The sequence below is a fragment of the Rhineura floridana genome, chromosome 12 (assembly GCF_030035675.1).
Source record: "Rhineura floridana isolate rRhiFlo1 chromosome 12, rRhiFlo1.hap2, whole genome shotgun sequence".
Taxonomy (NCBI): Eukaryota; Metazoa; Chordata; class Lepidosauria; order Squamata; family Rhineuridae; genus Rhineura; species Rhineura floridana.
The window spans coordinates 36,213,939-36,228,317 of record NC_084491.1 but is presented as its reverse complement, the minus strand read 5'-3'; the positions used below and the strand labels follow the sequence as shown (position 1 = coordinate 36,228,317).

Genomic DNA, 14,379 nt, shown 5'->3' with positions numbered 1-14,379 from the left:
TTATGCTTGATCCCTCTTGGAGCGGGAGAAGCTTCTCCATGGCCCAGTTCCACCTGCTTCAAAGCAACACTGAGCTCTAGCCTTTTGTTGTGCTAGCAGCCAGATTCAATCACGTTTATGGGACAATTGATCTAAACTACATGAAAGACATCTGTTGCATGTCTGCTATGTGTCCCATGGAGCAGAGAGCCAGATATTGATGGAAAGATAAGCATATGCAAGGTTAGCCTCCTCCCCACAGGAGCATTACGACAAACAAATGTGAATTTAATTTCTGGGAGGCTTATTGTGCTGATTTGATTTTGGAGATCCAGTGAGTGTCCTGCCTCTTGTCTCATAATGCATTTCAAGCAGGTGCTAGGTAATTTTTAAATCTACCTAGAAGCCTGCGGAACCAGTTTACATAACCCCTGTGCAGGTTCAGCAGTTAACCATACCCCACCCATCCAAAAACAAGCTGGCACCTTCACATGTCCACCACCTGTGTGGAGTACTCATGCCCCTTGCTCCCCGCAGCATGACAGAAGACTGCTCTCACACATCTTTTTTGATATTTATGTAAAACATTCTTGGCAAAGTTAAAAGCAACACATTAGTACAAACTTGTCAAATATTTACACTGAGTTCTCTGAAGCTATTTCAAGGGTGGATATCCCAGACTTGGGAAGAGATGCCACTGGTGCATGTTTGAACCCAGAATAGTCGTGTTCTTCTTTGGGGGTGGGGGTATGCAAGCAGAATGGGGCGGCAGCCTTTTAAGCCCACACTTATGTAATGAACTTAAAACTGGATGTAGCTTCAGTCTAAGACACGCCCGCGGTATAAAAGGGAAAGAGGCAACTAATCAGCCCCTCCTGTCTGTAGTTCTAACTTTTTCACATTTTGGAAGAAGGCAACAAGCAATGATAGGCCAGCTCTCCTATATATTACACAGATAACAGTGGTAAAAAGGTGGGCTGTACCGCTTTAGACTGCAGCCAGCAGGGTCGCATGTTTAAATGGTGACCCCTCTAAAAAAATTCTGCACACTTACTAAGCTAGCACCTCAAGGAGGTGACTGTAGGGACCATTGCTTCCTGAAGTGCTAATTTATTACATGCTAAGTGCTTGGTATGTGTGTGTGCAGGGGAGGGAAGCATTCAAGAATGATGGTCATTAGCGGTATGCTCCACCGCTCTGTCTCCAGCATGATTCATGGCTGCACAGAGACCTGCTACAGAAAGAGATGGTTCTGAGGTGGTAGGATGAACAGCAGGATTTCATAGTACAAGTGGAAAATTCCTCCTTTTCAACCCTTCCCTAAGGAAAAAGTTCCCTGCATATAGTAAACTAAATAGTTTTTTTTTCTCCCTGGGTGATAGGTTATTACAGGTAGATGTGGTTCCTTGTTGTTTTTTTAAGAGATGTGGAGGGGCATTCAAAAATCATTTCTCGTACCTGCAGTCTTAAAATGATGCCATCTAGACTCCTGCTTCATACACGCATGGAGTAGCGCTGCACAAAATTAGCTAAACCTAATCCAGTGCTGGCATATGCTAAATTCCTCAGATTGCTGCTTATCTAAACAGTCCTCTCCCCACCCCCCTAGATAATGTACTGACAACCAAAGTTCCGTGTTTCAATTATATCTACACTCCAGTTATCCAGTAATCTGGCACTGGCAGCTTTGCAAAGGGGCTGAACCATTTGTTAGTTCAGGGCTGGAGAGAAACTGGCCATCCACATGCTATTGGACTCCCATGATCCCTAACTATTGGCCATGCTGGCTGGGGCTGATGGGAGTTGGAGTCCAGTAACATCAGGAAGGCCACAGGCTCCCCATTCCCGTGCTAAGATCCTAATGACCTTGCAGAATGAGAGTTTCCGGCTTGCAAATCATGACTGTTAATCCAGATGCCATATGTAGTGTTGAAGACACTCAAAGGCGGGTGGTGCTGGCCCTTCATTCTGATAAATTATAATACTGCAAGCCGCTTCTTCTCTCTGCCGGGCAGCCTAGAAAAAGGGTCAGTGGGCAAACCAAGGTGGAAGGGACAACCGTCTGGATTCGGGAGGCGACCCTATTTTATCACTAAGGTTTAGAGGGGGAAAACATTTTGGCAGTGAAGAAAAACTATACTTTGGTTGAATGCCTCTTAGAGGTAGCCATGGTTGAATCAAAAGATGATGGCAGTGAAAGAAGAAGAGGGGAGGGATCTAGCTCCTGCACAGACACTAAATGCACCAGTGATATCTCCTCCAAACCCTCTTTAAAACACACACCAAAAAAGAAAAAAATCCATTCAATGTGCTGGATATTCCAAGGCAGGTTAATACAGGCCTTGAACAAAAACACAAAATAGTCCAGAAATCAAGAATGCAATAATAATAATAAAAAATATTGTCTGCACCCACAGTGTTCAGACCATTAAGGTAGTTTAAAAACACCATCACTGAAAAGTACACTATACTTTTTAAAGAAGAAAAGCACTCCTCCCCAACCCCAAATCACAGCAAGGAATTACTCTTGCTATGCACTGGATGGCATCACAGCACCCTTCCAGGCTGTGGGACATGTGGCAACAAACTTGGAATTATCTGTTTACAGTTAAGTGAGTTGGCAGCCACCATCACTACTAAAAAAAACCCCAAAGCTGCACAATTTTTAATATGCACTCCTGCATCAACCTCTTCTAGTTTGGAGGCAGGAGTTTTTACAAGTCGAAACGACGAATCATGAAAATTAAGAGGGAGGTGACAAGTGAGGGAAGAGTTGGATCTGCTTTAGACTTCCTAAAAAAGATTGCTTCATTTTACAACTTTTGTTGTTGTTGTAAGCGTGCCCAGGATTCAAAGGCAGCATCCAAAAGGTTAGAGCTACCTTGAGTGTCCCAAAGGGCTTGTGCATTTCTGAGACGATTTGGGACTTTTCCTTTGAGCACTATGTTGTATCACAAACATTAAAACTCCTGTCAGTTTCAAAGAGTCGCATCAGAGGGCTGCCATTGGATAAAACACCCCCTTCCTGCCACTAATTCTACAGTTCTTTCAGTCCATTATCGTTCAGCAGGAACAGCAGAGAAATCCGTCTTCCTGCAGATTACAATAAGTCTTTAAAGTCATTTCCTAACCACCATCCCAAACAAAGGGAAACAGGAAGAGAACAGATGCTCTCTTGCTTGTCTTCTACAGTTTTCTGTGCTCTCTGTTAACAATACTGATATGGTTTGAATCAGCACAGGAACTCCTGCCTGTCATTAGACAAAAAAAAAGCCTTTAAGAAGAAAAGCTACATTATCACTTAACACTGTCTGGCCTACCAACCTATTTACATTTTAAATAGAAAACATTAACCCCCCCCTTTTTTTTAAGTAATCAAAATATATCTTTGCAAAAAAATTAGAATGTGGAATTCTACAAAAGAAGAAACGGTAGGAAAGCTTTGCCCCTCAGTTCTGGTACCATGTTAGAATTTTAGCCCCACACAGATGGGAAGATTGGCTTTTTGTACTTACCTATCCAGGGAGGCATGTAGATGCTTTGACTGACATGGAAAGAGGGGGCACAACAGGCAAGACTGCTTAATGCAGATGAGAGGGATTCAGAGATGTGTGCACAGAGAGGCATTTCGATGTAAAGCAAGGAAGAAGCATTCTCATCCTCCTGGTTTAAAAAATGCCGGAATGTTGCAGAGACATCTAATGGGAACTTCCAAAGAGCATGCCTCTATCCCACCTTTGCTAGATTTCTTAAGTGTTTTGCTGTGGGGGTCCCTAAAACCCCAATTTGGGTGTGCTAAAACCTGGGGGTGGGTGGACAAGATGGCACAACCAACTTGTGGCACTGGCAACTGACAAGGTAGAGCTGACAAGCTACTGTCTGATCAGCCTACTAGATAATACAAAAGATTGAATGACAAATGATTCTCCCATGCAAATAAAGCAAATTCACACAAACACAATTGTCTTTGTGTAGGAGAGAAATGCCTACCAAAGAGGGGGAAATCCTAACAATGTAAAACTCCTATCCCCACGTTACACTGGCTGGATGAAGGTAGGATCACTAACGAATCTCTCATACACCAGCGTAACTCCAGGCCTATACCACTTCCTAGTGCAGGTAGGGGTGATGGTGGCGGCTCTCATGACCAAATGGTTCTCCATACAAAAACAAAAAATCCCAGCACATAGAAAACAAGCATGCCAGAGAGGATTATAGCCTAGCCTTCTCCCTTACATGCTAACTTTCCTATGTGAGAGTTATTTATTTAATTCTTTCATTATTGGCATGGAGAGATATAGACCTACAACCTGACATTTACCACCTGGGTGTGAACTAAGCACAAATTATACTGGCATAGTGAAGTTGTGAGGGCATGAGAACTATCAACTGCAAGGTGGGGGGGGGGAGGATGACCAGAGATGGGGAAAGATCAGAGGAATGACTAGCTTAGCCAAATCTCATCCTCTATCAGAGCTAAATTCTGCCTTCCTCACCGGCATAAAGTTATACTCCCTAAAAAAAAAAAACATTTTCATAACTAAAAGAACAATGGCTGCCCCACCTCCTTCCTCTTTGCCTATTCCCCCACCAGCCACGACGGAGGATGAAGATTACAACTAACTCAGAAGCCAATCACAGCAGAGTGTCAAGAGTATACAAGCCTCAGCAAGGAATGTGGCCTGGTAGATATCCAGGCACAGGAGATGGTGCCACATCATGCTGCCCCCACACTTAGGGGACTTTAGTGATAGGGCGTGGTGCACAAAAAGGTCAAAGTGGGTGCTACATGGTTGCCTCCTGACCCTGGGATGTTTTGATGGGGGAAGGTGCTGCAGCCTACTCATGTGCGCTGTGTGTACTATTTGTGAATGGGAACTGGAAGCTGTGACATCATCATGGTGTTCCTGCCATCATCATGGGTTGATTGGCGCCTTCTGTGCATGGCTTAATAAATGGACACCACTGGCAAGAGTTACAGTGCTTGGCTGGCAGCTACGCAGTTGACAAGGGCTTTGTGAGAGTGTCTGCTCTTTCACAGTTGCACTTTAAAAAAATAAACACTGCTATGGTGCTTCCCATGTAGCTGCTGAGTGAGTACAGGATCCCAACTAGCTGCACCAGCGCAGCAGATTTAGCTGGATCATAGGATTGGGCTGCCAGGCGTTTAGCTGGCCAGTAAGACCTTTCTGCTCTCTCTAGATGGAATTTCATTCTACTGTCATTGTAACGCTCCTATGAATTAGAAAATAAATGCAAGCCAGTTTCTAAGATGGCTTCTTCCGCTTCAGCTGACAGCCTGGCAGTTGGTAAGCCACTTGCAGGAGGCAGCCCCAAACTCTCCAGCCGCATGGAGGGATGTGATCCCAGGGAGGATTATGGCTATTTTTATGGAATTGTTTTCGCCTGCCAAAGGACAAAAAAGGTGCCCTCCTTGCCCATGGGAGGGACTGCGATGATCCACATGGAACCTTCTAGGGAAAAAGAGACCAGTTTGGTTGTTAAAAAACTACAAATCGTTGCTTGACTTTGGCAAAAAGAAAAAGAGTAGAAGGCATGCACACATGTGTGCGCATGGGTGATTTGTTCATTTTCCCTCTAAAGCGCATCCACGCACATGCTGTTCATTATCTGCTCTTGTGTAAAGAGTTCCAGAAGGAAGTTTTCCCCCGCATTCCGTTCTTGCCGATGGGCAAAATCCAGATTCCTCTGCCATTTCATATCACAAACGAGGACTTGTGCCTGAAGTCGCCCTAGAATGGAGACACAGCAAGGCTTTAAAAACAAAGAAGTTTTCTCCACACCTTCCTCACCTGCTTGCTCCAACTTAAAATAAAGCCTTGTGGAATGAAAATGGAGTCATTATAGGCCCCTTTTATCTTCTATGCTTATGAGAGGACTAAAGGCTACTTCAGTTCTGGGGCCCCTTTAGTCATTGTGGACCATCCTCGTTTTGGCCTCAGAATGGAGGCAATGGGGTTAAGAAAACAGTGCTTGTTCTCCTTCCTCCTCGTCTTTAGCACCTGCCATGTGTAATGCTACAACCAGCACAATCTCCTGAGATGCCCCTGGCCTCCTCTCACAAGACTTCCTGTAGGCAGAGTCACATCCCATTATCAGGTAAAGGAGGGCTGCAGCTCACCCTTTCACATGAGGCTCGGAAGGCCTGCAGGGCTCTTTTAAAGCAACCACATGTGTGCTTCTACTGCACAGAAGGTCTTTTTGCATTTCTCTCACCTGCCTGAGATGGAGGCCAGACAGGACAGGGAAGTGGCATCCAGATCAACCCCACATGGGCGTTGAGGGTGCTTGTAACTGCACTTGCTCACATCATCCCTTATTAGTCTTGCCTCGCCCCTTCTTCCCCTTCTTTTGTATCTCCCCTACAGTTGAAATTTAGGTTGTAAACTGCTTGGGGCAGCGACCTGGCTTCCTCCATTTAATTTGCAAGGTACCTCGTTCTGCCTTGTGCAACTAAGTATCTAGAAGGTAAGTCTGGATTCACATCTACTCCGTGCATAAAACTCCAAGCTGTGTGCAAATAAAAGTGGAATTCCACACAACCTGTATACATTGTGCAAATAAAGTCACTTTGGATATATTTATTTAATCTGTATAATTTAGGAGGAAGATAGCTCATTGTCCCCTTTGCCCCATAACTAGCAAAGCCAAAATACATACTGCAAAATGGTTGTTTTGTGTTTTTTTAAAAAAGCATAATTTATAAACTGTGCAAATCCACTCAATGTGCTTATTTTATACAGGTTGCAGAATCCAGTTTTTCTCCATCCAGGATTGATTGATTGATATCCTGTCCTTCCTCCCAGTAGGAGCCCAGGGCGGCGTTTGAATTGTTGGGACACAGAATTTTACATGTGTTTAGCCGGAGAATACATAGCATGGAACTCTGCTCTAATTATTAAATGAGCACAATAGGAGAGGTTGCCCTTTTAAAACAATAACAATGAATTAGGAAGCTTTAATGTCCAAAGACATCCTTAGCATTAACATTTGTCCATATGCTTTTCTCTGCCCACATCAAGCTGCCTTTGGAGCTGCCTCCTCTGGCTGATCCCAAACACTGGAGTGAACGCACTGCCCTGAGCCTAACCCTACTTAAATGTATCTATTGATCTTTGGCCCCAAGGGAGCCTCTTACCTCTTCATCTGTACGGATGTAGTTCACGCCGTCTGGTTTCGCTGGAGTCTTGTAGCTGGAAACGAGGGAAGACATAATTTACTGGCAATGGGGGCAGGAAGGCTTTTAGTTAGACTGCTGGTTCCAGTGCGTCTGTGGGGATTATTTAAAAGATTTCCAGGATGCCACTCAGCAGAATTTCCAGAGCAGTTTACAAACAAGAAGATAAAAAGATGCAGGTTGGTTTGGGGGCTCAACAAGAAAGCACCAAGCTCTGTAGTTGTGGCTTATTCCCACGGGCTAGAAAGTCCAAAAAGGGTCCACAATGGCAAATCACAAGAGCCACAGCTCTATTTCCACCACACTCAAATAGGCAGACATGAATTCTAGTGTCAACCTGGCCATGTGGCCGTCAATAGCAAGGGATAGCAGACTCCAGGCTTGGGGGTCTACTTTGTTTTTTTACTAGACCTTCAAAATCCACCAACTAGAGCCAGGTGCAAAAGACATGCCATTATGATAAATTTATTTTATCTCATTTTATTTATGAATTGCTTCCTATGAAGCATCTCAAAGCTATTTCACAATACAATACAATACATAAAAGACAAATGCATATATAAAAATAATTTAACAATTGCATCTGTAAAACAATTAAAAACAATTATGTACATAAAAAAACCAAATCATTTTCAAATCCAACACAGATACCAACATGATACCAATACAGAATTAAAGAATTCTCAGCTCAGGAACTTGTTTTGAGTACCCAAACAAAACAGAGTGCACAGTCCTTCCACATACACCAAAAAAAGTTCCTGGTTACCCCCACCCTCTCCAGCTCTTTTCAATTCAGCAGTATAACTTGGGGGAAGTGAAGAGTCATTTTCTTGTTGCCTTTGTTAAATAAATGTACAGCCATCTTTGCCAATCTACTTCAAATTACCCAGAGATAGTAGATCCCAATCTGCCTTCTGCCCACACCTGAACAACCAGTAAAAATCAGCCTTCTTAAGTGGAGATTTCTGTCCCAGTCAGTATCTGAACTGGATCTAAATAGCTTTTATATATTCAGTTGTTTTGTATGTGTTTTATTTGTATAGTGAAATCACTTTGAAACCTTTCATAGGAAGTGATTCAAAAATGAAATATAATAATAATAATGATTGTAGAAATGGGGAATGCATAAGAAATACCTTGCCCTCTACAACCTAAGCACTGGATAGTATTCAGGGATACATTTCTGCATTGTGTTTGTTTTTCCTGGCAGAGGCTTGATGCTTTTAATTGAATGACTAGTAGAAATTCAAGGGAGTCTTTTGCTGGTGTGCAAAAAAGAAAAGAAAAAAGGATTAAGCCCATAATTCTGGCTTCTTCCGCTGGCATTTGACTAGCAGAACAACAACTTGGGAGTGTCCTCCCTGACCCAAGGACAGCCTCTCTGAGCTGTGGCCCCCATTTGTATCCCACCCTGAGCAGACCTGCCCCTTGAGACAGCTTCAGCATGGGAGAACGGCAGGGAAGAGTGACGGTTTGGAGAGATTAGAAGAGTTTGTTTCCCCCTGTTTTGTTATTGAATGTATAACACTGAATTATCCCCTTCCTGCTCTTTGTGCTCTGATATTGCACAGAAACATTGATCTGAAGATATAAAGCCAAACGGGAACATCTCGCTGCCTTCTCTAAGAAGCTCCGACTCCAAGCCTCAGCAGCTGGGAAGCCTACATCAGCTTTAACATACAGGACGGAAACGTTATCTCTCTCTGGTCCCTGCCTCAGGGTCTTCCTGTTCCGGGGGTGTCATTTCTTGTTACGGCTAATTTTAAGTCAACTGCTCTCTCGGGTCCATTCATTATTGCAGCTGGTCAGAGGGAAGCTGCATCGCTGCACTTCCCCTAGCAGATGCAGCAAACAGGAAAAGCTGAGCACCAAACAGAAATGAAGAATAGCTGCACTGGGTCAGGAATTTGGGGACAAGGTTCCTGTCCAATGCCAGTAAGTTAAAACTCGTGTGTTCAGAAAGCAATGTTGCAAACCTGCACAAGTTAAAGGGTGAGGGGCCCCTATGGAGAACTGTACTCTGGGGTCCTCCATCTCTGACCCATATCATCCTGTTGCAAGCTTTCCTGTGCAGAAACAGGCACACATGCATCCTGCCTCATTTTACTTGTTTGTCCCACACATCCTGACCTGCAGTGTGCAAGAAGCTCTGGATTTCTCAGGGAGGCCAGCTTGGAAAATGGACATGGACTGCCTTCAAGTCCATCCCGACTTACGGCAACCCTACGAATAGGGTTTTCCCATTGCCTCCCTCTGAGGCTAGTCCTCCCCAGCTGGCTAGGGCCTGCTCAGCTTGCCACAGCTGCACAAGCCAGCCCCTTCCTTGTCCGCAGCTGCCAGCTGGGGGGCAATTGGGCTCCTTGGGACTATGCCGCTTGCCCATGGCTGCACAGGTGGCAGGGCACGTAACCCCTGAGCCACTCCCTGTGGGGGTGATCTTTAGCTGGCCAGCTTAGCTGCATTCAAAGTTCATCTCCAGCTTTGTAAACTGCCATCGCCCCCATTTCTTTTCATAAAGGAACGTAATAAAAGAACGCCCACTCAGAGAATTTTAACGGAGCCCAGCGCAAGGAACAAGGCCGGCACTACCTTTGCAGGCCAGATTATTCGTCCATCTAGCCTGGTATTGTCAACTCTATATCCTTCCATGGTCTGGGGCAGAGAGAGAGATATTTCCCATCGTCTGGCTACCTGAACCTGTTGAGTGGAAATGCTTGGAACTGGACCCGAGACATTCTGCATGCATACTATGTGCTCTACCACTGACTTGTGACTGTCTCACACTTTGAGAGTGGCTAGCAAGTTCGCCAAGGACTGTTTCCTTGCTAGCTTCTTCCCATCTGAACTAGAGAGGGCAGGGTATTGCTTATGTTTATATCAGAAGGCAGTTGCCTTGGGGCACTGGCTGTTCCGCAGGCATTTGAGTACCTCTTTCTAGAATTATTTGGCATGTAATGAACACCCACAACTCTTTGAAGTAGTTAGGCTAATGTATAATCTGATCCTAAATGTGCGTGAGGATCGGTTTTAATAACAAGATTTTTCACTCTCTCTGCTAAGAAAATCCCCCAAAGGAAAAGCAGCAAGACGAGGGTTTGCTGGCTTAGGCTTACCTGTTTCCATTTTGCTTTTTCTTTACAAATAAACCCTTCCTGTAGGCACAGCAGATTCCCACTGTTGTCAGCAACAGGACTGCGAGGACCACCATGACTCCTCCAACAATGCCAGCAATGTTAAGATCATCTAGAGGAGGAAAGACAGCCGTCAGCTTCCAGCCCCCTGCCTGCAAGCAAGCAGCACTGATGTTCCGGCTTCAAAAAGTCCTATCCACAAACCATAGCTGAAGATCTGCTTGTATTCCAGAAACTTCTTTGATCCTGCATACAAATTCGGCAGAGCACACTGTGCATTGCCCAAATGACAACAACAGTGGACGTAATGGCTTAACACCATGAAGTGGATTTGTGGGGAGGTGTGTGTGAGAAAGAGAGAGAGAGAGACCATGCTCTGTCATGCCAGTTGCTGGGAATTGCAAGTAGGGAGAGTGCTGTTGCACTCGGGTCCTGCTTGTAGGCTTCCCCAAGGCATCTTTGGCCTGATCTAGCATGGCTCTTATGCTCTTCTTGTGTCGAAGCCCTCATGTTGTATTGTGGAAGCTGGAACTGGCATAAAGTCAGTGACACTGTCAGCCTGCTTACAGCCATAGCCTGGCATTGTATGAAATATGGATCATCACCACATCTGATCAGACGTGTCAGCTGGACAGGACACTGACCTCTCTGCCCTTGGTGGTGGCTGTGGCGCACTGGAGTATGCTGGCAGTGGAAACTGTAGGGCGCACAGCAACACAGGAAGTTGGTTTTGAGATTTCCCCACACTGTCCTGCCCTTTTTCTTTCCTGCCCATGAGAAGATTCTAGGATTCTTTGAGTGAAACGTTTTTGGATGTAGCTTGAGTGTCATACTAGGACCTGGGAGAACAGAGTTCAAACCCCCACTTCTAACAAAGGCGGCATGCTGAGGAGACCCTCCACTGATGACCTCAGGACCTGGGTCGGCTTGTACAGAAAGAGGCCTTCCTTCAGGTATTGAGATCCCAAGCCATGTTCTCATCCCTGATAAGCTTTCAGAGCCCTTCTGATAGCAGCACAAGTCAGACAACAGCCCACAACCGTCTCTCACCAGATGAAAGGATGGGCTCGCCATAGGGGAGCTGGGGGGGTGCATTTGTGGGCTCCTGGATGGGCAAGCATTGGGATGGCAGCACAGTCCCAAAGAGCAACTGATCATTCTATCTCCTGCACCACCCACTGGCCTCCCTACAATAGGAGTTGTGAGCCACAGATCCCCCACAAGGAACCTTTGCGGTGGAGCACTTGATCATGCAAGGCTGATCCCCCTGCTGTCTGAAGTGGTACCGCTCAGACTTCTCGCCTGCTATTTGTTGAAACTAGGCCTTCTTAAAAGTCATTTGCTGAGAGTCTGTTGCAATTCTGGCCCAGGAAGATATTTGTTTTGGCGGAAAAGTACACATCCTCCCTTCGGCCAGCTGAATGTCAGTGCTCCCTTCCTAGAGCTGCTACTCACAGATTTCCATCTCCAGTGCCTCACACCAGGCATCACCGACGGCGTTCGTTGCTTTGCAGCTGTAACGGCCCGTGTCGCCTTTCTGCACTTCGCTGAAGACCTGCGTGAAGAATAATGATAATCATGTTAATAGTTGGTATTTATGGAAGAGTTCCCCCAAGCAAGAGTGTTTCGTGTACATCCTATGAGTACAGTCATCCTGAGACTGTACCATTTCAGAATGTAGATTTGGAAGGTGGGGAGGGGTCACATGTTTGAAGGCTCCCTCTGTCAAAAACTCCCTGAATGTAAAAAAAGCAGCACTTGAAGAGAGGAAGGTTCAAACCTAGGAAGCTTTCTACACACAGAGACTTTTTTCTACACAAGAAGCATTCAAGCAAGAAATAAACACATTTCCCTGCCACTTTCCCTGCCAGTTCCCTCCTCTTCCTCTCTTGTCTCCCCAGAGGCCTATCCTCTTGTTCTTTGTAAAGCAAGAAGCCCATAGATGGAGTAAGAATTATCATATTTCCCCATCTGCATTCTCAAGAGGTACAGTCCCAGATGCCTGAACTGCATGCCTTTCTTGAACATGCAAACTGATCCCCAACTCTACCTAATTAGAAAATTAGAGGCTACAAATGGGGCCCGACACAAAATTCATCCTCCCTCCTAACAGGAATATTCATGTTCAGGGAGCCAGTCGGTTAGCCATGCCCTTGTTCAAGATACTCCATTCCATTATCACCATCTGGTTTTCATTTCCAACTGATACTCAACATGGTCATGCTCGGTCCTCATTGGGCTGGTTTTTTTGGGGGTGGAGGGGTGGAATTGCCCTTAGGTCCTCCCCCCTTCCAGTTTTTGGTACAGTATTTCTGCAAACCTCAGGGTTCCCCCCGAGCATGTGGCTACCCCCTTCCTGGCCCCATTTTGACTCCATTTCTATCTACACTCACCACCCAAGTTCACTATTGTAAGGAATGATGGGACCGAGAGAACATTAAAAGGCAGTCTACAGGGAATGTAGAACAATCCTCCAGTCTGTCAGGTATGGCATGCAGAGAGCCCCAGAAATGACCCCCTAGCACTTCCAGCTGTTTCTGCTTGATATAAAAAATGAACACATCCCCATGTTGCACCCGGCTTGCAGTCCAAGGATGAACTGGTAGTCATTTTTTCCCCTGGCAGACAACTGCCCAGGAAGCCCTCTCTTGCAAAAGTGCAAATTGAAGCTGACAGAGGAGGTGACGAGTGCCCGCTGAAGGGACAAAAGCATTTCCTACGTTTTGTACCTATATTTAGCACATGGAAGAACTACTGAAGGGCACATTTAAATGGAGAAAAAGATCAGAGAGGCTGTCAGCTTCTCTCTCTTCCTGTGCAATGCCAGGGGAAAAGTGCTCTGCTATCAACATGAGTGGTTTATAGCACTGATTAGTAGGATGGGAAACATGATGGGGGGGGCAATTTTCTCCCTCTTTTCAGGCACTGGAATTCAAGTCATCCAGTGAAACAGGCAAGGATGAAGGAGAGCTTTCTCCCTTTTATTTGATGCATAATTCATTTATTGAATTCACTGCCAAAAAATGTAGCAATGACTATGACCATAGATGGCTTTTTTTTTAATAATAAAAAAGACTGGCCAAACCAATGAATGATAGGACTATCATTCCACTACCAGGATAGGGCCTCCAGGTTCAGAGGCTGTATACCTGTGAATACCAGGTGCTGGGGACAAATAACAGGTGTTGGGGGGGAGTTATTGTCTTTGGGTCCTGCTTGTGAACCTTCTGGAAGCATCTATTGGGGGGGATCACTGCCTGAAGCAGAGTACTAGACTACACAGAATTTTAGTATGAACCAGCAAGGCACTGCCCTGTATTCTTCTTTTCAGTTCCCTCCAGACCCCAAATGTGATGAGCTGTATATAAGCAATGACTGCTAAGGTTTGGCCAGCTTGATGCCCCTGCCTTCCTTGTCCCTATAGGAAGCTGCCTTATACTGAATCAGACCCCTGGTTCATCAAGGTCTGTATCATCTACGCTGACTGGCAGCATCTTCCCAGGTTTCCAGCCAGGAGTCTATTTCGGCCCTATTTGGAGATGCTGAGGACTGAACCTGGGATCTTCTGCACACAAAGCAGATGCTCTGCCACTGAGCTCCCCCAATGGCAAAAAACCATTTTGAGAGGCACCCATCAAAGCAACTACTCTTAGTGCCTATATAGTTTCTTTGTCTATCCCCTAAACAAAACCCAGCTCTTCCTCATTTCCATCCACTGCTCAGTCATCTTTAAGAACTTCTAACTCATAACTACTTCGAAGGGAACGGGTTGACCTATCTGGGCAGGTGTAAATTATAAATTCTGTCCTTTCCAGACTAACTGAAGGTTCATCTAAATTCAAATTAGCCTTCCTAAGCAAGAAGAATAGAAACCTCATCTTAGAATAAGTTTCCCGATTGGCTTCTCACATCCCTGATTCCTGCCGCTGCATACTGATTGGTCCGTATCACAAAGGACGGGTGATTCATAAGAAGAGCCTTGCTGGATCAGGCCAGAGGCCCATCAGTGGCCAACCAGATGACTACAGGAAGCCGGCAATCACGACCTGAGAACAACAGACCACTCCCCAC

At 45.4% G+C, this 14,379-nt stretch overlaps 1 protein-coding gene across 1 annotated transcript in view; it reads right to left on the bottom strand.

Moving 5' to 3' along the window:
- Positions 1–534: 534 nt before the first annotated feature.
- Positions 535–14,379, bottom strand: part of JAM3 (junctional adhesion molecule 3) — a 53,707-nt gene continuing 39,862 nt past the window's right edge. The window contains exons 6-9 of the mRNA XM_061593022.1: positions 11,764–11,863; positions 10,291–10,420; positions 7,139–7,193; positions 535–5,732 (exon numbers count right to left, since the gene is read on the bottom strand). Of these exons, the coding sequence (XP_061449006.1) occupies positions 5,697–5,732; positions 7,139–7,193; positions 10,291–10,420; positions 11,764–11,863 (321 nt within the window). The 3' untranslated portion in view covers positions 535–5,696. The remainder of the gene's footprint in view (positions 5,733–7,138; positions 7,194–10,290; positions 10,421–11,763; positions 11,864–14,379) is intronic.